Genomic DNA, 24,340 nt, shown 5'->3' with positions numbered 1-24,340 from the left:
TGGGTGAGTGGAATCGGCTGACGTCGGTGGTGGCGGAGGCAAACTCGTTGGGGTCTTTTAAGAGACTTCTGGATGAGTACATGGGATTTAATGGGATTGAGGGCTATAGATAGGCCTAGAGGTAGGGATATGATCAGCGCAACTTGTGGGCCGAAGGGCCTGTTTGTGCTGTGGCTTTCTATGTTCTATGTTCTAAATAGGGACCTCAGATTGGCGTAAAGAGAGCCTGAATCTCTCACTGAGGCATCTCCAGTTCGCACAGAGATTCATTCAACTAAGCGTGCCCAAAAGACAAGCGGGGGAAAAATTGTGTCTTCTCGCCCATTGGGCACTTAGTTTTTTTGGGAGAATCGCGCCCCCCCCCCGCAACTCATGTTCACCCTAATGCCAAAATCAAATGTAAGATTTAGGGTTGAAGCTATCTTCATCAAATACCTTGGCGTTTAAGTTTAAAGTTTCATTATTAGTGTCACAAGAAGGCTTACATTAACACTGCAATGAAGTTACTGTGAAAATCCCCCAGTCGCCACACTCCGGCGCCTGCTCCGGTAACACTGGGGGAGAATTTAAGTTTAAAGTTTATTTATTAGTGTCACAAGTCGGCTGACATTAACACCGCAATGAAGTTACTGTGAAAATCCCCTAGTCGCCACTCTCCGGTGCCTGCTCGGGTAACACTGAAGGAGAATTTAAGTTTAAAGTTTATTTATTAGTGTCATAATTATGCTTAGTAAGAAGTCTCACAACGCCAGGTTAAAGTCCAACAGGTTTATTTGGAATCACGAGCCTTCGGAGCGCTGCTCCTTCGTCAGGTCGGTTTGGGTCACTGTCTGTGTGGAGTCTGCACGTTCTCCCCGTGTCTGCGTGGGTTTCCTCCGGGTGCTCCGGTTTCCTCCCACAGTCCGAAAGACGTGCTGGTCAGGGTATATTAACCAGAAAAGGCGCCGGACTGTGGTGGCTCGGGGAATTTCACAGTAACTTCATTGCAGTGTTAACTTGTGACTAATAAATAAACTTTAAGTGAGTCACACTCCGGCGCCTGTTCGGGTAACACTGAGGGAGAATTTAGCACGGCCAATGCACCCTAACCAGCACGTCTCTCGGACTGTGGGAGGAAACCGGAGCACCCGGAGGAAACCCACGCAGACACGGGGGGAACGTGCAGACTCCACACAGGCAGTGACCCGAGCCGGGAATCGAACCCGGGTCCCTGTCGCTGTTCGGCAGTAGCGCTAACCCACTGTGCCACCGTGCTGCCCGCTTCTGGCCTGAGTCATAACACTCTGTGTCAATGTCGAGCTATTGTTCTTTCCCTGGTGGGTAGTGTGTTGGGGCAGGGCGGTGGGTGGGGGAATTTATGTTTAACTGCGGCGTGGTTTAATATAACGGGCAGCTGGTTGTCCCCCGCTTGCGTTCTGCGTCGCTGTGATGTGTTCGGAGGGATGAGATCAAACTCCGCATGAGGCTGAGTCTTCAACTGATGTCAACAGATGACTGGGTTTGTTGCTCAATGTGCTTTCATTCATCGGACTGTAACAACACGATTAAAAAGTGTCACGTTTCTCTACCCATCTCACCTCGCGCTCCTTCCAATGTCCAAGCCCAAAGCCCGAGTCTGATCCCGATCCAAGGGGAAGTGGGGCACGGGGGAGATTTCCCTGTACCCCACACATTGAAATCACACTCAAAGAGATGGAGGAAAAGAGGGAGAGACAGAGAGAGAGGGAGACAGACAGAGAGAGAGAGACAGAGAGAGACAGAGAGAGAGAGAGGCAGGGAGAGAGAGAGACAGAGAGAGACAGAGAGAGAGAGAGATAGAGAGAGAGAGTGAGAGAGAGCGAGAGAGGGAAAGACAAAGAGGCAGAGGGAGAGAGAGAGGGAGAGAGAGACAGGGAGAGAGAGACAGAGGCAGAGAGAGAGAGGGAGAGAGACAGAGAGAGAGGCAGAAAGAGAGAGAGAGAGACAGAGAGAGACAGAGAGAGAGGCAGAAAGAGAGAGAGAGAGACAGACAGAGAGAGAGAGACAGAGGAAGAGAGAGACAGAGAGAAAGGGACAGTGAGAGAGAGACAGAGAGAGAGACACAGAGAGAGAGAGAGACACAGAGAGAGAGAGACAAAGTGAGAGAGAGAGAGAGACACAGAGAGAGAGAGAAAGAGACAGAGAGAGAAAGAGACAGAGAGATAGAGAGATACAGAGAGACAGAGACAGAGAGAGAGACAGAGAGAGAGATAGAGAGAGAAATAGACAGAGAGAGACAGAGAGACAGACAGAGAGAGAGAGAGAGACAGAGAGAGAGAGAAATAGAGAGAGGGGCAGAGAGAGAGAGAGAGACACACAGAGAGAAATAGACAGAGAGAGACAGAAAGACAGACACAGAGAGAGAGAGACAGAGTGAGAGACAGAGTGAGAGACAGAGTGAGAGACAGAGTGAGAGTGAGGGGAGAAGGCAGGAAATGGAGATAAGGAGCATATGCAGCCGTGATCGAATAGCAGAGTGGACTCGATGGGATGAATGGCTTAATTCTGCTCCTGTATCTTACGAGAGAGACAGAGAGAGAGAGAGAGACCAACGGAGAGAGAGAGAGAAACCGATGGGCAGAGAGAGAAAGATAGAGAGACACAGGGAGAGAGAGAAAGTTAGAGAGAGAGAGAGAACAGAGAGGGGCAGAGAGAGAGATAGAGAGAGCGAGAGACAAAGATACAGAGAGAGAGATAGAGAGAACAAGAGACAAAGATACAGAGAGAGAGAGAGAGACAGAAAGAAAGAAATAGGGGGAGAATAATGGATTCTCAGGGGGCTTGATGGGGTCGATGCTGAGAGGTTCTTTCCCCTCGTGGGAGAGTCTGGGACCAGGTAGCATCGTCTCAGAGTGAGGGGGTCACCCATTGAAGATGGAGCTGAGGAGGAATTTCTTCTCTCGGAGGGGGGTGAATCTGTGGAATTCTTTACGCAGAGGGTTGTAGAGGCTGGGTCGATAAATATGTTCAAGGCTGAGATAGATTTTTAATCAGTCAGGGAATCGAGAGTTACGGGGATAAGGCGGGAAAGTGGATGATACCAGATCAGTCACAATCTCATTGATTGGCAGAGCAGACTCGATGGGCTGAATGGCCTACTTCTGCCCCCCCCCCCCCGCGTCTTGTGGAGTGAGAGAGAGAGAGAGAGAGAAATAGGGGGAGAGGGAGAGAGAGAAACAAACAGACAGAGAGAGAGAGGGAAGAGAGTGAGGTGGATGGAGAAAGGGGGAACAAGAAAGGTGCAGGGAGAGGTAGAGAGCGCGAGAGAAAGAGAGGCGGATAGAGAAAGAGAGGCAGAGAGACGCACAGAAAAGAGAGAGAGAGAGACGGAGATTTGAAGGGGGAGAGAGGGTGGATGGAGAGAGACAGAGAGTTAGAGAGAGGGGGGCTCCCTCTGTAAAGGGGACCTCGCAAGCTCTGGGCTGAGGGTACAGTGCCCAAATTGTGACTGAATACTGGGCGTCAACAGAGACACAGGTAGAGAGACATTTATCATTTGTATTTGCCCGTGCGCTCCTGCACACTGCCCCATGTACGCAAACATGCTCATTCTGACACAGAGGGACAGGCGTGCTAAATCTGTATGTACACACATGTTCACACTGCTGCAAACATATGTGATCAAACGTGCACACACATATACACTCACGGTGGCACAGTGGGTTAGCGCTGCTGCCTCACAGCGCCGGGGACCCGGGTTCGATTCCCGGCTTGGGTCACTGTCTGTGCGGAGTCTGCACATTCTCCCCGTGTCTGCGTGGGTTTCCTCCGGGTGCTCCGGTTTCCTCCCACAGTCTGAAAGACGTGCTGGTTAGGGTGCATTGGCCATGCTAAATTCTCCCTCAGTGTTACCCGAACAGGCGCCGGAGTGTGGCGACTAGGGGGATTTTCACAGTAACTTCACTGCAGTGTTAATGTAAGCCGACTTGTGACACTAATAAATAAACTTTAAGAAACGCGCATGCTCAAGACACACGCGTGTGTGTGCACACACACACCACACACACGGGTACATGTCATGGATGTGCACATACACACACGCCATGTATGTGCATGCACCACATGCAAGCACACACACACATCACGCACATGCATGACATGCGGGTGCTTGCACACATGCCATGTAAAAGCATGTACATACACATAGAAATCATAGAAATCATAGAAACCCTACAGTGCAGAAGGAGGCCATTCGGCCCATCGAGTCTGCACCGACCACAATCCCACCCAGGCCCTACCCCCATATCCCTACACATTTACCCCGCTAATCCCTCTAACCTACACATCTCAGTTCACTAAGGGGCAATTTTTAGCATGGCCAATCAACCTAACCCGCACATCTTTGGACTGTGGGAGGAAACCGGAGCACCCGGAGGAAACCCACGCAGACACGAGGAGAATGTGCAAACTCCACACAGACAGTGACCCAAGCCGGGAATCGAACCCAGGTCCCTGGAGCTGTGAAGCAGCAGTGCTAACCCACTGTGCTACCGTGCCGCCCACATGTTACACGTGTATACACACACACACACACACACACATACACAGACACACATACTATCCAAGACCACAAGGAACTACAAAAGGTCGTGAATGTAGCCCAATCCATCACACAAACCAGCCTCCCATCCATTGACTCTGTCTACACTTCCCGCTGCCTCGGGAAAAGCAGGCAGCATAATCAAGGACCCCCACGCACCCCGGACATTCTCTCTTCCACCTTCTTCCCTCGGGAAAAAGATACAAAAGTCTGAGGTCACGTACCAACCGACTCAAGAACAGCTTCTTCCCTGCTGCTGTCAGACTTTTGAATGGACCTACCTCGCATTAAGTTGATCTTTCTCTACACCCTAGCTATGACTGTAACACTACATTCTGCACCCTCTCCTTTCCTTCTCTATGAACGGTATGCTTTGTCTGTATAGCGTGCAAGAAACAATACTTTTCACTGTATCCCAATAAATATGACAATAATAAATCAAATCAAATCAAATCAAAACTCCAATGAATATAATCCTAACCGACTTAGTCTCTCCTCATATGACTGACCAGCCATCCCAGGAATCAGCCTGGTAAACCTTCGCTGCGCTCCCTCTATGAGTGTGTGAGAGCGCGCGCGCGTGTGTGTGTGTGTGTGTATGAGTGTGTGTGTGTGAGTGTGCGAGTGTGTTTGTGAGTGTCTGTGTGAGTGTGTGTGTGTTTGAGTGTGTGAGTGTGTTTGTGAGAGTGTGTGTGTGTGAGTATGTGTGAATGTGTGTGTGTGTGTGTGTGTGTGTGTGAGAGAGTGAGTGTGTGTGTGAGAGAGTGTGTGTGTGTGTGAGTGTGTGTGTGAATGTGTGAGTGTGTGCGAGAGAGTGTGTGTGTGTGAGAGAGTGTGTGTGAGTGTGTGTGTGAGAGAGTGTGTGTGTGTGTGTGTGAGTGTGTGTGTGTGTGTGAATGTGTGAGTGTGTGTGTGTGTGAATGTGTGTGTGTGTGTGAGAGAGTGTGTGTGAGTGTGTGTGTGAGAGAGTGTGTGTGTGTGTGAGTGTGTGTGTGTGTGTGAGTGTGTGCGAGAGAGTGTGTGTGTTTGAGTGTGTGAGTGTGTGTGAGTGTGTGCGAGAGAGTGTGTGTGTGTTTGAGTGTGTGACTGAATGTGTGTGTGTGTGTGAATGTGTGTGGGTGTGTGTGAGAGAGTGTGTGTGTGCGCGAGTGTGTTTGTGAGTGTGTGTGTGTGTGTGTGTGTGATTGTGCAAGTGTGTTTGTGAGTGTGTGAGTGTGTGTGTGTTAGCATGTGAGTTTGTGTGTGAGTGTGAATGAGTGAGTGGGAGTGTGTGTGCGAGTGTGTGTGTGAGTCTGTGTGTGTGTGTGTGAGTGTGAATGAGTGAGTGGGAGTGTGTGTGCGGGTGTGTGTGTGAGTGTGTGTGATTGTGCAAGTGTGTTTGTGAGTGTGTGAGTGTGTGTGTGTTAGCATGTGAGTTTGTGTGTGTGTGTGAGTGTGAATGAGTGAGTGGGAGTGTGTGTGCGAGTGTGTGTGTGAGTCTGTGTGTGTGTGTGTGTGCGCGAGTGTGAATGAGTGAGTGCGGGTGTGTGTGTGAGTCTGTGAGTCTGTGTGTGTGTGTGTGTGTCTGTGTGTGTGTGTGTCTGTGTGTGTGTGAGTCTGTGTGTGTGCGGGTGTGTGTGTGAGTCTGTGTGTGTGTTTGCGTGTGAGTGAGTGGATGTGTAAATGCCATCCTGCATTGGCACTTGATTATTTTTCCATATATACAACAGTTAAGCTGGGATACCCTCTATCTGATGGGGACATAGGGAGAAGGGCGGCACGGTGGCTAGCACTGCTGCCTCACAGCGCCAGGGATCCGGGTTCGATTCCCGGCTTGGGTCACTGTCTGTGCGGAGTCTGCACGTTCTCCCCGTGCCTGCGTGGGTTTCCTCCGGGTGCTCCGGTTTCCTCCCACAGTCTGAAAGACGTGCTGGTTAGGGTGCATTGGCCGTGCTAAATTCTCCCTCAGTGTTACCCGAACAGGAGTGTGGCGACTAGGGGGATTTTCACAGTAACTTTACTGGTGCTGATATAAGGCTTACTTGTGACATTTAAACTTAATATAGGGAGCTGGAACAGCAGCATGAGCAGAACACAGCTCACAGAGGACTGGAATTATTTTTATTAATTTAGCGGCTAACTGCAGTTTATAATTCCCTGTGGTCTGGTAGATGTGTTCGCTGCGTGGGAGTTTTGAAGACTTCGTGTTATCAAGCGCGATGTAATGTGATTCCGACTGCCTGCATCGCAATCAATATATCCCCGCACAGTGACAACTGAGACAGCTTTGCTCTCGCTTCAGGTCCCGTATACACTGCTCTGTCCCCCGCTCTGATCCCAAAGCCAGTCGCAGTGTGACTCCGAGTCTAAAGTGTGCTCGAGGCAACAGGGACTGGTGCTGCACAGCGACCTGCCCTCCATCTCTGAAGAAATAAAGATGCACTCGTGTACATTTGATCGTGCATGGACCTGTGTGTGTTTGATTGAGATTTAATTTGATTTATTATTGTCACATGTATTGGGATACAGTGAAAAGTATTGTTCCTTGCGCGCTATACAGACAAAGCATACCGTTCATAGAGTACAGAGGGGAGAAGGATTTGATTTATTATTGTCACATGTATTGGGAGACAGTGAAAAGTATTGTTTCTTGCGCGCTATACAGACAAAGCATACCGTTCATAGAGTACATAGGGGAGAAGGATTTGATTTATTATTGTCACATGTATCGGGATACAGTGAAAAGTATTGTTTCTTGCGCGATATACAGACAAAGCATACCGTTCATAGAGTACACAGGGGAGAAGGATTTGATTTATTATTGTCACATGTATCGGGATACAGTGAAAAGTATTGTTCCTTGTGCGCTATACAGACAAAGCATACCGTTCATAGAGTACATAGGGGACAAGGATTTGATTTGATTTATTATTGTCACGTATATTGGGATACAGTGAAAAGTATTGTTCCTTGCGCGCTATACAGACAAAGCATACCGTTCATAGAGAAGGAAAGGAGAGAGTGCAGAATGTAGTGTTACAGTCATAGCTAGGGTGTAGAGAAAGATCAACTTAATGCGAGGTAGGTCCATTCAAAAGTCTGACAGCAGCAGGGAAGAAGCTGTTCTTGAGTCGGTCGGTACGTGACCTCAGACTTTCGTATCATTTTCCCGACGGAAGAAGGTGGAAGAGAGAATGTCCGGGGTGTGTGGGGTCCTTGGTTATGCTGACTGCTTTTCCCGAGGCAGCGGGAAGTGTAGACAGAGTCAGTGGATGGGAGGCTGGTTTGCGTGATGGATTGGGCTACATTCACAACCTTTTGTAGTTCCTTGCGGTCTTGGGCAGAGCAGGAGCCCAGACCAAGCTGTGATACAACCAGAAAGAATGCTTTCTATGGCGCATCTGTAAAAGTTGGTGAGAGTCGTAGCTGACATGCCAAATTTCCTTCGTCTTCTGAGAAAGTAGAGGCGTTGGTGGGGCTTTCTTAACTATAGTGTCGGCATGGGGGGGACCAGGACAGGTTGTTGGTGATCTGGACACCTAAAAACTTGAAGCTTGGACGAGTGAGAGGGGATCTCACTCTATATGGGGCAGCACGGTGGCACACTGGTTAGCACTGCTGCCTCACCACGCCGGGGACCGGGTTCGATTCCGGCTTTGGGTGGCTGTCTATGTGGAGTTTGTACATTCTCCCCCTGTGTCTGCCTGGGTTTCCTCCGGGTGCTCTGGTTTCCTCCCACAGTCCGAAAGAGGTGCGGTTAAGGTGGATTGGCCTCGCTAAATTGCCCCTTAATCAGGGGAACTAGCTAGGGTAAATGCATGGGGTCATGGGGATAGGGTTTGGGTGGGATTGTGGTCGGTACAGACTCGATGGGCTGAATGGCCTCCTTCTGCACTGTCGGGATTCTGTGATTCTATGATCTGACAGAAACTTATAAAATTCTAACAGGATTAGACAGGGTAGATTCAGAAAGAATGTTCCCAATGGTGGGGGGAGTCCAGAACTAGGGGGGGTCATAGTTTGAGGATAAGGGGATAAACCTTTTAGAACTGAGGTGAGGAGAAATTTCTTCACCCAGAGGGTGGTGAATGTGTGGAATTCACTCCCACAGAAAGTAGCTGAGGCCAAAAAGTTGTGTGATTTCAGGAAGAAATTAGATATCGCTCTTGGGGGCGAAAGGGATCGAGGGATATGGAGGGAAGGGGGGGAATCAGGATATTGAATTTGATGATCAGCCATGATCAAAATGAATAGCAGAACAGGCTGGAAGGGCCGAATGGCCTCCTCCTGCTTCTAGTTTCTGTGTTTCCAAGGTTGAGTGGGAGGTTGTAGTGCGACCACTGCTTCAGTATTTACTGCAAAACTTTCAGTGGCATTCTGTGTGAGTCTCGAGCTTTCAATTCACACTCTTGGAGACCAGTGTTACAGTTTTCAGTGGGATCACCCAGCCCTGCAAATTAACTCAGGCTGGTGAGACAACTGGAGGATTGGATCCAGTTCCGGGCACCGCACTTCAGGGAGGCTTTAGCGAGAGTGCAGAAAATAATTATACAATCACGGAATCCCTAGAGTGCAGGAGGAGGCCATTTGGCCCATCGAGTCTGCACTGACACTATCCCACCCAGGCCCTATCCCCGGAACCCCATGTATTTACCCTGCTAATCCCCCTGACATTTAGGGGCAATTTAGCATGGCCAATTCACCAAACCTACACATCTTTGGACACTAAGGGGCAATTTAGCATGGCCAATCCACCTAACCTGCACATCTTTGGACACTAAAGGGCAATTTAGCATGGACAATCCACCTAACCTGCACATCTTTGGACACTAAAGGGCAATTTAGCATGGACAATCCACCTAACCTGCACATCTTTGGACACTAAAGGGCAATTTAACATGGCCAATCCACCTAACCAGCACATCTTTGGACACTAAAGGGCAATTTAGCATGGCCAATCCTCCTAACCTGCACATCTTTGGACACTAAGAGGCAATTTAGCATGGCCAATCCACCTAATCTGCACATCTTTGGACACTAAGGAGCAATTTAGCATGGCCAATCCACCTAACCTGCACATCTTTGGACATTAAAGGGCAATTTAGCACGGCCAATCCACCTAACCTGCACATTTTTGGACACTAAAGGACAATTTAGCATGGACAATCCACCTAACCTGCACATCTTTGGACACTAAAGGGCAATTTAGCATGGCCAATCCACCTAACCTACACATCTTTGGACACTAAGGGGCAATTTGAAATGCCAATCCACCTAACCTACATATCTTTGGACTGGTGGGAGGAAACCGGAGCACCCGGAGGAAACCCACGCAGACATGCGAGTGAATGTGCAGACTCTGCACAGACAGTGACCTGGGGTTGGAATCGAACCTGGGTCCCTGTGAACCATGGTGCCACCCATTCATGACAATGGTTCCAGGGATGAGGAACTTCAGTTAAATGGAAAGATTGGAGAAGTTGGGAATGCTGTCCTTTGGGAAAAGACAGGGGATTTGATGCAGGTGTTCAAATCTATAAGGGGACAAAGAGGATCAGGGAGAAACTGTTCCCATTTGCAGAAGGATAGAATCCTGCTCTGCCCAAGACCACAAGAAACCACAAAGGATTGGACAGGGTAGATTCAGAGGCGGCACGGTAGCACAGTGGTTAGCACTGCTGCTTCACAGCTCCAGGGACCTGGGTTCGATTCCCGGCTTGGGTCACTGTCTGTGTGGAGTTTGCACATTCTCCTCGTGTCTGCGTGGGTTTCCTCCGGGTGCTCCGGTTTCCTCCCACAGTCCAAAGATGTGCGGGTTAGGTTGATTGGCCGTGCTAAAAATTGCCCTTAGTGTCCTGAGATGTGTAGGTTAGAGGGATTAGTGGGTAAATATATAGGCATATGGGGGTAGGGCCTGGGTGGGATTGTGGTCGGTGCAGACTCGATGGGCCGAATGGCCTCTTTCTGTACTGTAGGGTTTCTATGATTTCTAGAAAGAATGTTTCCGATGGTGGGGGGAGTCCAGAACTGGGGGTCACAGTTTGAGGATAAGGGGTAAACCTTTTAGAACTGAGGTGAGGAGAAATTTCTTCACCCAGAGAAAGGGTCATGAATGTAGCCCAGTCCATCACCCAAACCAGCCTCCCATCCATTGACTCTGTCGACACTTCCCACTGCCTCGGGGAAAAGCAGCCAGCATAATCAAGGACCCCCACGCACCCGGGACATTCTCTCTTCCACCTTCTTCTGTCAGGAGAAAGATCCAAAAGTTTGAGGTCATGTACCACCCTAGCTATGACTGTAATTCTACATTCTGCACCCTCTCCTTTCCTTCTCTATGAATGGTATGCTTTGTCTGTATAGCGCGCAAGAAACAATACTTTTCACTGTATCCCAATACATGTGACAATAATAAATCAAATCAAATCCTCTGTGAAAATATTCCAAAGTTGACAACATGCTCAGTGGGGAGATATTCAGCCAGGAGGCAGAGGCTTGGTCAGGGGTAGATGTTCAGGAACATCTTGAGGCAGCAAGGGTTGGAGCGAATTAGTGAGAGAATTGCAGTTCTCAGGAACTTAACAGCAGAAAAGGAACAATAGCATGAAAGAAAAACGACGGAGGGGGGGGGGTGGGGGTGGGGGGAATAATGGTGTGAGGGAGGGAGGGAGAGAGAGAGAGAGGTGGAGAAAGGGACAGGAGAGAGGGAGAAACAGAATTAAAGAGATCGAGACAGTCAGAGAGAGAAACATTCAGACAGGGGAATTGAGAATGGGGGGAGAGAGAGAAAGAGAGAAAGAGAGAGAGAGACAGTGAGAAAGAGAGAGAGAGACAGTGAGAAAGAGAAAGGGAGAGAGAGAGAAAAAGAGAGAGAGAGAGAGACAGAGAGAGAGAGAAAGAGAGAGAGAGACAGTGAGAAAGAGAGAGAGAGACAGTGAGAAAGAGAAAGAGAGAGACAGTGAGAAAGAGAGAGAGAAAAAGAGAGAGAGAAAGAGAGAGAGAAAGAGAGAGACAGAGAGAGAGAGAAAGAGACAGAGAGAAAGAGAGAGAGAGAAAAAGAGAGAGAGAAAGAGAGAGAGAAAGAGAAAGAGACAGAGAGAGAGAAAAAGAGAGAGAGAAAGAGACAGACAGAAAGAGAGAGAGAGAGAAAGAGAGAGAGAGAAAAAAAGAGAGAGAGAATGAGAGAGAGGGAGAGAGAAAGAGAGAGAGAGAGGGAGAAAGAAAGAGGGAAAGTGAGAGAGAAAGAGTGAGAGAGAGAGAGAAAGAGACAGAGAGAGAGAGAAAGAAAGAGACAGAGAGAAAGAGTGAGAAAGAGAGAGAGAGAGAGGAAGAGAGGGAAAGAGAGAGAAAGAGAGAGAGAGAAAGAGTGAGAGGGAAAGAGAGAGAACGAGAGAGGGAAAGAGGGAGAAAGAGAGGGAGAGAGCGAGAGAGAGAAAATGAGTAGAGAGAGAGGGTGGGCGGGAGGGAGAAGCTGAATTGAAGAGATAGATATATCCAGAAAGATAAATAGACAGGAAAGATAAACAAAGATAGAGAGAGGGAAAGAGGGAGAGAGCGGGGAAGAAAGTTAGGGGGAAATAAGAGAGAGAGAGAGGAGGGAGAGGAAGGTTGAGGGGAGGAGCAGTAGATGGAAATAACATGACTGCACATTGACTCAGACAGCTGGTTCTCAGCGGCTCAGCCTGCAGAGATCACCCAGAGTCTGCATTGAGCAGCCTTCAATCTCCCCTCCCTCCCTCTCTCTCCCCCTTCTCTCCATCTTCCTCCCTCCCTCCTTCTCTCCATCCCTCTCTCCTCCCTCCCTCTCTCCAGCCTTCAGCACAGCCCGAACTCGGCGCAGTTTGTCTCCGAGAGAGAGGGAGCAGCAAAGACTTCCACTCTGCGACTGGCCGGAACCTTCAGCCCCAACTCCAGCTTTGACCAGCGGATGCTGCAACTGACCGGGACCCTTGGATTGCAGCCAGGAACTCTCCGGACCTTCGCTTCCAAAGCCCAGTGAGCAGTCCCTGTTCCAGCTCGCAACTGGACCAGACTTTAGTTTCTCTCTGCAACTGACCTGATCTTTAATTCCCTCTGAAACTGACCACACCTATCTCTCTCTGAAACTGACCACACCTATCTCTCTCTGAAACTGACCACACCTATCTCCCTCTGAAACTGACCACACCTATCTCTCTCTGAAACTGACCACACCTATCTCCCTCTGAAACTGACCACATCTATTTCATTCTGAAACTGACCACACCTACCTCACTCTGAAACTGACCACACCTATCTCCCTCTGAAACTGACCGTACCTATCTCACTCTGAAACTGACCGTACCTATCTCTCTCTGAAACTGACCACACCTATCTCTCTCTGAAACTGACCACATCTATTTCATTCTGAAACTTGCCACAGGTACAACAGGAATGGTTAACCCTCAATAAAGCAAAGAGTGGCGTTCTTTGCCCGGACGGTGTCGGGCGGCGAGTAGGTTCCTGATGGGATTGAGCTTGGTGAGGTTGGCACCCAGGAAGCCCAGCTTGATACGGCTCACCATGCCCAACTATTCCGCCTTCTGGCGGGCGGACCTCTTCCACGCCTACGGCGACTACAACGCGACGGGCTTCAGCAACATCTCCCTCGACCTGCTGCGGAGCTTGGTCAACTCGGTCCGCCACGGCACCGCCCCGCAGAACTTCCCCGTGCAGGCGTTACTCATCGTGGCGTACTCGATCACCATCGCCATCTCCCTCTTTGGCAACCTCCTGGTGTGCCAGGTTGTGATGAGAAGCAAGAAGGTTAACACCGCCACCAGCCTCTTCATCGCCAACTTGGCAGTTGCGGATCTGATGATTACTCTCCTGAATATGCCCTTCACTCTGGTAGGTCCATTCATTCATTTAGAAGGCGGCATCGGGATATGGAATTGGGAGATGAGCGGGGCAGGCTTGACTGGTTGAATGACCTCCTGCTGTTTCTAGTTTCCATGCTTCAGTATTAAAGGGTGCAATTCTTCAGGGGTAAAGGACCAGAGGGAGCTGGGTGGACAGATCAGTGAAGTAGGCATGGAGGGAAGGTCAATAAAACAGATAGTATTCTGAGCTTCATTAATCGGGGCACAGAGCACGAGAGCAGGGATGAACAAATGGTGCGGCACGGTGGCACAGCGGGTTAGCACTGCTGCCCCACAGCGCCAGGGACCCGGGTTCGATTCCCGGCTTGGGTCACTCTCTCTGCAGAGTCTGCACGTTCTCCCCCCCCGTGTCTGCGTGGGTTTCCTCCGGGTGCTCCGGTTTCCTCCCACAGTCCGCAAGATGTGCTGGTTACGGTGCATTGGCCGTGCTAAATTCTCCCTCAGTGTTACCCGAACAGGCGCTGGAGTGTGTGGCGACTAGGGGGATTTTCACAGCAGTGTTAATGTAAGCCGACTTGTGACACTAATAGATAAATAAACTTTTTTTAAAAACTGACGACTGTAACATTACATTCTGCACCCTCTGCTTTCCTTCTCCCCTATGTACTCTATGAACAGTATGCTTTGTCTGTATAGCGCGCAAGAAACAATACTTTTCACTGTATCCCCATACATGTGACAATAATAAATCAAATCCTTCTCCCCTACGTACTCTATGAATGGTATGCTTTGTGTGTATCACGGGCAGGAACATAAGAACATTAGAAATAGGAGCAGGAGTAGGCCATCTAGCCCCTCGAGCCTGCCCCGCCATTCAATAAGATCATGGCTGATCTGATAGGGTTTAGTTCCACTTACCCGCCCGCTCCCCATAACCCTTAATTCCCTTATTGATCAGACCTGTGACTTAAACATATTTAACGAGGTAGCCTCCACTGCTTCAATGGGCAGAGAATTCCAGAGATTCACTCCCCTCTGAGAGAAGAAGTTCCTCCTCAACTCTGTACAGCGTGTATAGTGATACTTTGTAGTGATACTTTTCACTGTATCCCAATACATGTGACAATAATAAATCAAATCCTTCTCCCCTATGTACTCTATGAACGGCATGCTTTGTCTGCGATACTAATAAACAAATAAATAGTTGATTTGGTTTGATTTGATTTATTATTGTCACATGTATTGGGATACAGTGAAAAGTATTGTTCCTTGCGCGCTATACAGACAAAGCATACCGTTCATAGAGTACATAGGGGAGAAGGATTTGATGTATTATTGTCACATGTATTGGGATACAGTGAAAAGTATTGTTCCTTGCGCGCTATACAGACAAAGCATACCGTTCATAGAGTACATAGGGGAGAAGGATTTGATTTATTATTGTCACATGTATTGGGATACAGTGAAAAGTATTGTTCCTTGCGCGCTATACAGACAAAGCATACCGTTCATAGAGTACATAGGGGAGAAGGATTTGATTTATTATTGTCACATGTATTGGGATACAGTGAAAAGTATTGTTTCTTGCGCTCTATACAGACAAAGCATACCGTTCATAGAGTACATAGGGGAGAAGGGTTTGATTTATTATTGTCACATGTATCGGGATACAGTGAAAAGTATTGTTTCTTGTGCGCTATACAGACAAAGCATACCGTTCATAGAGTACATAGGGGAGAAGGATTTGATTTATTATTGTCACATGTATTGGGATACAGTGAAAAGTATTGTTTCTTGCGCCCTATACAGACAAAGCATACCGTTCATAGAGTACAGATGGGAGAAGCAAAGGAGAGAGTGCAGAATGTAGTGTTACAGTCATAGCTAGGGTGTAGAGAAAGATCAACTTAATGCGAGGTCGGTCCATTCAAAAGTCTGACAGCAGCAGGGAAGAAGCTGTTCTTGAGTCGGTTGGTACGTGACCTCAGACCTTTGTATCTTTTTCCTGACGGAAGAAGGTGGAAGAGAGAATGGTCAGAATTTTACCAGTACCATGGAAACAGAACCGGCGGAGCATGGGAAGGTCCGTTGACCTTGGGTGGATTTTATGGTCTCAGGACAAGCAAGGCCGTAAAATCCCGCCCAATGTCCGGAGGTCCTTGATTATGCTGGCTGCTTTTCCCCGAGGCAGTGAGAAGTGTAGACGGAGTCAATGGATGGGAGGTTGGTTTGCGTGATGGACTGGGCTACATTCATGACCCTTTTGTAGTTCCTTGCGGTCTTGGGCAGAGCAGGAGCCCCATACCAAGCTGTGATACAACCAGAAAGAATGCTTTCTATGGGGCATCTGTAGAAATTGGTGAGAGGGAGGGAGCATTGTATTGAGGTGGGAAGGGGCGGCATGGTAGCACAGTGGTTAGCACTGCTGCTTCACAGCTCCAGGGTCCCGGGTTCGATTCCCGGCTCGGGTCGCTGTCTGTGTGGAGTTTGCACATTCTCCTCGTGTCTGCGTGGGTTTCCTCCGGGTGCTCCGGTTTCCTCCCACAGTCCAAAGATGTGCGGGTTAGGTTGATTGGCCAGGTTAAAAATTGTCCCTTAGAGTCCTGGGATGCGTATGTTAGAGGGATTAGCGGGTAAAATGTGTGGGGGTAGGGCCTGGGTGGGATTGTGGTCGGTGCAGACTCGATGGGCCGAATGGCCTCCTTCTGCACTGTAGGGTTTCTATGTTTCTATGTTTCTATGACCCCCCCCGTTGCCCCCGCTCCCAGCACTCAATCTTAATCTTGTTCATTAGGTCCGCTTTGTAAACAGTACCTGGATCTTTGGAAAGCCGATGTGTCACATCAGCCGGTTCGCCCAGTACTGCTCGCTACACGTCTCCGCACTCACGCTGACCGCCATTGCTCTCGACAGGTACCAGGTATGTCCAGCTGGCTTAACGTATCACACCCTGTCAGTTCAACCTCGGAGCAGGAGGAGGCCATTCGGCCCCTCGAGCCTACTCCGCCATTCAGCCAGAGCCGTGACCAATCGTCAACTTTGCTTTCCGCCATTTTTCTGCCCTCTGTCTCCTGATGTCCAGAGATCCATCGGCCGCTGTCCCAAGGTTGATGGGGACGAGGCGGGAAAGTGGGGTTGGGGATTATATCAGATCAGCCGTGATCTCATCCAGTGGCAGAGCAGATGGGCCGAATGGTCCACTTCTGTTCCTACATCTCAAGGAATGTACTCCAGAACCAGGGCTCACAGTCTGAGGATTCGGGGTAGGCCATTTAGGACGGAGATGAGGAGACATTTCTTCACCCGGTGAGCCTGTGGAATTCATTCCCATAGGAAGTAGTTGATGCCAAAACATTGAATGTATTCAAGAGGCGGCTGGATACAGCACTTGGGGCGAATGGGACCAAAGGTCATAGAGTCATAGAGGTTTACAGCATGGAAACAGGCCCTTCGACCCACCTTGTCCGTGCTGCCTTTTTTTTTTAAACCCCTAAGCTAATCCCAATTGCCCGCATTTGGCCCATATCCCTCTATACCCATCGTACCCATGTAACTGTCTAAACGCTTTTTAAAAGACAAAATTGTACCCGCCTCAACTACAGCCACTGGCAACTTGTTCCAGACACTCACCACCCTCTGTGTGAAAAAATTGCCCCGTGGACCCTTTTGTATCTCTCCCCTCTCACCTTAAACCTATGCCCTCTAGTTTTAGACTCCCCTACCTTTGGGAAAAGATATTGACTATCTAGCTGATCGATGCCCCTCATTATTTTATAGACCTCTATAAGGTCACCCCTCAGCCTCCTACGCTCCAGAGAAAAAAGTCCCAGTCTATCCAGCCTCTCCTTATAACTCAAACCATCAAGTCCCGGTAGCATCCTAGTAAATCTTTTCTGCACTCTTTCTAGTCCCAAGTACCCATCCATGCCCTGAGTTCATCTGCCTTGCCCGTCGGGCCTCTTGCATTGAAATAAATGCAGTTTAATCTGGGCTTCCCTCGCTCTCGGTCCTGCTTTTGCCTGATCTGTCTGGTACTAGGGTTACTGACGCTGCCTTTACTACTTAATGCGCGCTCTTTAACTTCTGTGCTGCCCTCTGTCTCCCTACTGCTTTGGGTCCCACCCCATCCTGCCTGCCAAACTAGTTTGAACCCTCCGGCAAACCCTCCCCGCCAGGGTGTTAGTCCCCCTCCAGTTCAGGTGTAACCCGTTCCCTCTTGAACAGATCATCCCTTCCCCAGGAAAGATCCCAATGATCCAAAAATCTAAATCTCTGCTCCCTGCACCAGCTCTCAAACCACCCATTCATCCGCCTAATCTTTCTATTTCTACTCTCAGTGGCACCGGTAGTAGTCCTGAAATTACTACCTTCGAGGTCCTGTACTAGTTATGGGGAGAAAGCGGGATTAGCCGATTGAGTTGGACGATCAGCCATGATGGTGATGAATGGCGGAGCAGGCTCGAAGGGCCGAATGGCCTCCTCCTGCTCCTATCCTCTATGTTTCTACACTCAATAGTTGAGTCTTCACAACCCTCTGGGGACAGAGAATCCCACCCTTGTGTAGTTTATGTAGGATATGGGCACAGAAACAGGCCATTCGGCCCGACTGATCCATGCTGGTGCTCCAGTTGAGTCCCTCCCATCTTCATTCATCTAAATCTACCAAGAAAAAAGGAGGGAGGTAAAACGTAGGAAATTAGCAGCCAATCAGCTTAACAATCTGTCGCTGTGGCGAGCTGGCCAGCTGGGCGGCACGGTGGCACAGTGGGTTAGCACTGCTGCTTCACAGCTCCAGGGACCCGGGTTCGAATCCCAGCTTGGGTCACTGTCTGTGCGGAGTTTGCACGTTCTCCCCCCGTGTCTGCGTGGGTTTCCTCCGGGTGCTCCGGTTTCCTCCCACAGTCCGAAAGATGTGCGGGTTAGGTTGATTGGCCAGGTTAAAATTGCCCTTAGAGTCCAGAGATGCGTACGTTAGAGGGATTAAGTGGGTAAATATGTCGGGATATGGGGATAGGGCCTGGGTGGGATTGTGGTCGGTGCAGACTCGATGGGCCGAATGGCCTCTTTCTGTACTGTAGGGTTTCTATGATTCTATGATTTATTGCCCATCCCTAGTTGCCCCTTGGAGGGCAGTTGAGAGCCAACCACATTGCTGTGGCTCTGGAGTCACATGTAGGCCAGACCGGGTAAGGATGGCAGATTTCCTTCCCTAAAGGGGACATCAGTGAACCAGGTGGATTTTTCCGACAATGGGTCATCAGTAGATTCTTAATTCCAGATTTTTAAAAAATTGAATTTAAATTTCACCGTCTGCAATGGCGGGATTCGAACCGGTGTCCCCCAGATTATTAGCTGAGTTCCTGGATGAATCGTCCAGCAATGGGTAGCATGGTAGTACAGTGGTTAGCACTGCTGCCTTCCGTTGCAAGGAACCCGGGTTCAATTCCTGACTTGGGTCACTGTCCGTGCGGAGTCTGCACATTGTCCTCATCTCTGCGTGGGTTTCCTCCGGGTGCTCCGGTTTCCTCCCACAGTCCAAAGATGTGTCAGTTAAATGGATTGGCCATGCTAAATTGCCTCTTAGTGTCCAAAGATGTGCAGGTTAGGTGGATTGGCCATGCTAGATTGCCCCTTAGTATCCAAAGATGTGCAGGTTAGGTGGATTGGCCATGCTAAATTGCCTCTTAGTGTCCAAAGATGTGCAGGTTAGGTGGATTGGCCATGCTAAATTGCCCCTTAGTATCCAAAGATGTGCAGGTTAGGTGGATTGGCCATGCTAAATTGCCCCTTAGTATCCAAAGATGTGCAGGTTAGGTGGATTGGCCATGCTAAATTGCCTCTTAGTGTCCAAAGATGTGTAGGTTAGGTGGATTGGCCATGCTAAATTGTCCCTTAGTGTCCAAAGATGTGCAGGTTAAATGGATTGGCCATGCTAAATTGCCCTTAGTGTCCAAAGATGTGCAGGTTAGGTGGATTGGCCATGCTAAATTGCTCCTTAGTGTCCAAAGAAGTGCAGACTAGGTAGATTGGCCATGCTAAATTGCCCCTTATTGTGCAAAGATGTGTAGGTTAGGTGGATTGGCCATATCAAATTGACCCTTAGTGTCCAAAGATGTGTAGGCTATGCTAAGTTCCCTCTTAGTGTCCTAAGATGTGCAAGTTACGTCGATTGGCCATGCTAAATTGTCCCTTAGTGTCCAAAAATGTATAGATTAGGTGGATTGGCCATGCTAAATTGCCCCTTAGTGTCCAAAGATGTGTAGGTTAGGGGGATTGGCCATGCTAAATTGCCCCTTAGTGTCAGGGGGACGAGCTAGGGTAAATGCGTGGGGTTATGGGGATAGTGGGATTGTGGTCGGTGCAGACCCGATGGGCCAAATGGCCTCCTTCTGCACTGTCGGGATCCGATGAATATTGTGTACAGTTTTGGCCCCCTTACTTAAGGAGAGAGAGAGAGAGGAAGTGGGATCTTTCTCTTAACACCAACAGGTTGTTTTCAGACGGAAAGATGTTCTCTGGAACACAGAGTACTTGTTGACTGTTTGTTTTCAGACTGGGCTGAGTATGAATCACTCATTAGGTTCTGTGGGAGTCACCGGATCGCTGTGTAATTAGATAACTGTCGATCTGTATACGCAGGCTATCATGCACCCCTTAACACCGCGGATGTCAGTGCCCCGAGGGGTCCTTTCCATCGTCAGCATTTGGATCCTGGCCTCCTGCTTCTCCTTGCCGCACGCCATCTACCAGAAGTTATTTCGCTTCGTGTACAGGTGGGTGCCACCTCGAGTCAGCTCTCTTCCGCCCGAAAGGCATTGGTCCCACCCCGCGGGGCCAAGACTTCCGTCGGGGGCTTGGGCGAGTCGGGCGGTCCCCGAATCCACCTCGGCCGGAACGGGGATCGAACCGCGTTGGGCACCAATCTTGTTGCTGACTTTCTTGCGAGCTGTCCCCAGCATAACTATCTGATTCTATCTTTTATATCGATTTATATGATCAATGATATCATAGGGCAGAAAGAGTTGATTTGATTTATTGTTGTCACATGTATTGGGATACAGTGAAAAGTATTGTTTCTTGCGTGCTATACAGACAAAGCATACCGTTCATAGAGTACATAGGGGAGAAGGATTTGATTTATTATAGTCACATGTATTGGGATACAGTGAAAAGTATTGTTTCTTGAACCCTATACAGACAAAGCATACCGTTCATAGAGTACATAGGGGAGAAGGATTTGATTTATTATTGTCACATGTACTGGGATACAGTGAAAAGTATTGTTTCTTGCGCGCTGTACAGGCAGTCCCCGGGTTACGAATGCCCGTACTTACGTACCGACCTCCGTAAAGCCTATTATTTTAAAAAATCGAGTTACATGCAATGGTTCGTACTAACGAACGGGCGGAACTACATTGCGCGGCGCTCAAAACACTGCGCGTTTTCAGCGATTCGTCGGCCCGAGGGAGAACAGCGCCACGCCGTCGTCGCCATTTTAAGTCGGATCGCGTAAACACTGTTGTGTTTTGACTTAAATTTTTCGTGTGTTTACCCTCGTAATCATGGCTCCAAAGCGTGAATCTGATGCAAGTGATGGTGATGCATCGAAGAAAAGGAAAACGATCACCATTGAAACGAAAGTGGAAATAATATAGTGATCGGAGAGAGGTGAAACGCCAACAACCATTGGAAAAGCGTTAGGCTACAGTCGGTCAACGATCGGGACAATTATAAAGGGCAAGGGGAGAGTAATAGAACATAGAACATTACAGCGCAGTACAGGCCCTTCGGCCCTCAATGTTGCGCCGACCAGTGAAACCAATCTAAAGCCCCTCTAATCTACACTGGGGCCCTTGCTGTTTGTCATTTTCATAAATGACCTGGATGAGGAAGTGGAGGGATGGGTTGGTAAGTTTGCCGACGACACAAAGGTTGGTGGGGTTGTGGATAGTCTGGAGGGATGTCAGAAGTTACAGAGGGACATAGATGGGATGCAAGACTGGACGGACAAGTGGCAGATGGACTTCAACCCAGATAAATGCGTCGTGGTCCATTTTGGCAGGTCAAATGGGATGAAGGAGTACAATATTAAGGGAAAGACTCTTAGTACTGTGGAGGATCAGAAGGACCTTGGGGTCCGGGTCCATAGGACTCTAAAATCGGCCCCGCAGGTGGAGGAGGTGGTTAAGAAGGCGTATGGTGTGCTGGCCTTTATCAATCGAGGGATTGAGTTTCGGAGTCCGGGGATAATGATGCAGCTATATAAGACCCTCGTCAGACCCCACTTGGAGTACTGTGCTCAGTTCTGGTCGCCTCATTACAGGAAGGATGTGGAAAAGATTGAAAGGGTGCGGAGGAGATTTACAAGGATGTTGCCTGGATTGAGTGGCATGCCTTATGAGGATAGGCTGAGGGAGCTCGGTCTTTTCTCCTTGGATAGACGTAGGATGAGAGGAGACCTAATAGAGGTATATAAGATGTTGAGAGGCATAGATCGGGTGGACTCTCAGAGGCTTTTTCCCAGGGTGCAAATAGCTGCTACGAGAGGACACAGGTTTAAGATGCTGGGGGGTAGGTACAGGGGAAATGTGAGGGGGAAGTTTTTCACACAGAGGGTGGTGGGCGAGTGGAATCGGCTGCCGTCAGTGGTGGTGGAGGCAAACTCGATAGGGTATTTTAAGAGACTCCTGGATGAGTACATGGGACTTAATAGGATGGGGGGTTATAGGTAGGCCTAAAAGGTAGGGATATGTTCAACACAACTTGTGGGGCTGAAGGGCCTGTTTTGTTTTGTGCTGTAGTTTTCTATGTTTCTATATGTTTATCCAATAACCATTTAAATGCTCTTAATGTTGACGAGTCCACTACTGCTGCAGGCAGCGCATTCGACACCCTTACTACTCTCGGAGTAAAGAACCTACCTCTGACATCTGTCCTATATCTCTCACCCCTCAATTTAAAGCTATGTCCCCTCGTGTTAGCCATCACCATCCGAGGAAAAAGGCTCTCACTATCCACCCTGTCTAATCCTCTGATCATCTTGTATGCCTCTATTAAGTCACCTCTCAACCTTCTTCTCTCTAACGAAAACAACCTCAAGCCCCTCAGCCTTTCCTCATACGATCTTCCCACCATACCAGGCAACATCCTGGTAAATCTCCTCTGCACCCTTTCCAACACTTCCACATCCTTCCTATAATGCGGCGACCAGAACTGTACGCAATACTCCAAATGCGGCCGCACCAGAGTTTTGTCCAGCTGCAACATGACCTCCTGGCTCTGAAACTCAATCCCTCTACCAATAAAAGCTAACACACCGTACACCTTCTTAACAACCCTATCAACCTGGGTGCCAACTTTCAGGGATCTATGCACATGGACACCCAGATCCCTCTGTTCATCCACACTTCCAAGTATCTTACCATGAGCCCAGTACTCTGTATTCCTGTTACTCCTTCCAAAGTGAATCACCTCACACTTTTCCGCATTAAACTCCATTTGCCACCTCTCAGCATGTAATGGAGCAAGGAAAAGGCTCTGTCCCGATGAAAGCGACAATTATCACTGAGCAACGCGGTGGTTTAATTATCGAAATGGAAAGGCTATTGGTAATTTGGTTAGAGGATCAAAATCAGCGTAACATTCCAATTAGCCTTGGCTTCGTGCAAGAAAAGTCTCAAAGCCTTTTCAGTGATTTTAAAAGCTGCGCGTGCAGCAAGTGAAGATGCTCGTGATGAAGAATTTGTTGAGAGTAGGGGTTGGTCCAAGCGTTTCAGAGGGAGGGTAAACTTACACAATGTTAAAGCGCAAGGTGAAGCGGCGAGTGCTGATGTAAGTGCTGCGAGAGAGTTTCCTGAAATGTTGGAAAAGATTATTGAGGAGGGAGGTTGTGTGGCCTGAGCAAATATTTAATGTGGACGAGACTGGCTTATTTTGGAAAAAAAATGCCTGAAAGGACATACATTTCAAAAGAGGAAAAAACCGCTCCAGGGCAAAAGGCATCCAAGGATAGGTAACGTTATTGCCTGGTGGTAACGCATCTAGAGATTGCAAGCTTAAGCCTATGCTTGTGTATCGCTCCCTAAATCCGAGGGCACTTAGCCGAATCATCAAGGCATCTCTTCCCGTCATTTGGAAGTCAAACACAAAGGCTTGGGTAACAAAAGCTCTCTTCGAAGATTGGTTCCTGAACTATTTTGTTCCTGCTGCTGAATGCTATTGCTTGGCCAAGAAGATTCCTTTCAAAATTCTCCTTGTGCTTGACAACGCCCCCCGGACATCCAAGCACTTTAGATGACCTTCACCTCAAGGTGAAGGGAAAGACTCTTAGTACTGTGGAGGATCAGAAGGACCTTGGGCTCCGAGTCCATAGGACTCTAAAATCGGCCCCGCAGGTGGAGGAAGTGGTTAAGGTTTCCAGGAAATATGTGGAAGTGCTGGAAAGGGCGCAGAGGAGATTTACCAGGATGTTGCCTGGTATGGTGGGAAGATCGTATGAGGAAAGGCTGAGGGGCTTGAGGTTGTTTTCGTTAGAGAGAAGAAGGTTAAGAGGTGACTTAATAGAGGCATACAAGATGATCAGAGGATTAGATAGGGTGGACAGTGAGAGCCTTTTTCCTCGGATGGTGACGGCTAACACGAGGGGACATAGCTTTAAATTGAGGGGTGAGAGATATAGGACAGATGTTAGAGGTAGGTTCTTTACTCAGAGAGTAGTAAGGGCGTGGAATGCCCTGCCTGCAGCAGTAGTGGACTCGCCAACATTAAGAGCATTCAAATGGTTATTGGATAAACATATAGAAACATAGAAAAACTACAGCACAAAACAGGCCCTTCGGCCCCACAAGTTGTGCCGAACATATCCCTACCTTTTAGGCCTACCTATAACCCTCCATCCTATTAAGTCCCATGTACTCATCCAGGAGTCTCTTAAAAGACCCTATTGAGTTTGCTTCCACCACCA

At 48.8% G+C, this 24,340-nt stretch overlaps 1 protein-coding gene across 1 annotated transcript in view; it reads left to right on the top strand.

Annotated features, from left to right (window-relative positions):
• Window positions 1–13,078: 13,078 nt before the first annotated feature.
• Window positions 13,079–24,340, top strand: part of LOC144481617 (G-protein coupled receptor 83-like) — a 39,737-nt gene continuing 28,475 nt past the window's right edge. The window contains exons 1-3 of the mRNA XM_078200755.1: window positions 13,079–13,405; window positions 16,172–16,297; window positions 20,017–20,150. Coding sequence (XP_078056881.1) covers window positions 13,079–13,405; window positions 16,172–16,297; window positions 20,017–20,150 — 587 coding nt within the window. The remainder of the gene's footprint in view (window positions 13,406–16,171; window positions 16,298–20,016; window positions 20,151–24,340) is intronic.

Source organism: Mustelus asterias, chromosome 31 (genome assembly GCF_964213995.1).
Source record: "Mustelus asterias chromosome 31, sMusAst1.hap1.1, whole genome shotgun sequence".
NCBI classification, from domain to species: domain Eukaryota; kingdom Metazoa; phylum Chordata; class Chondrichthyes; order Carcharhiniformes; family Triakidae; genus Mustelus; species Mustelus asterias.
This window is presented reverse-complemented; position numbering and strand designations above follow the sequence as displayed.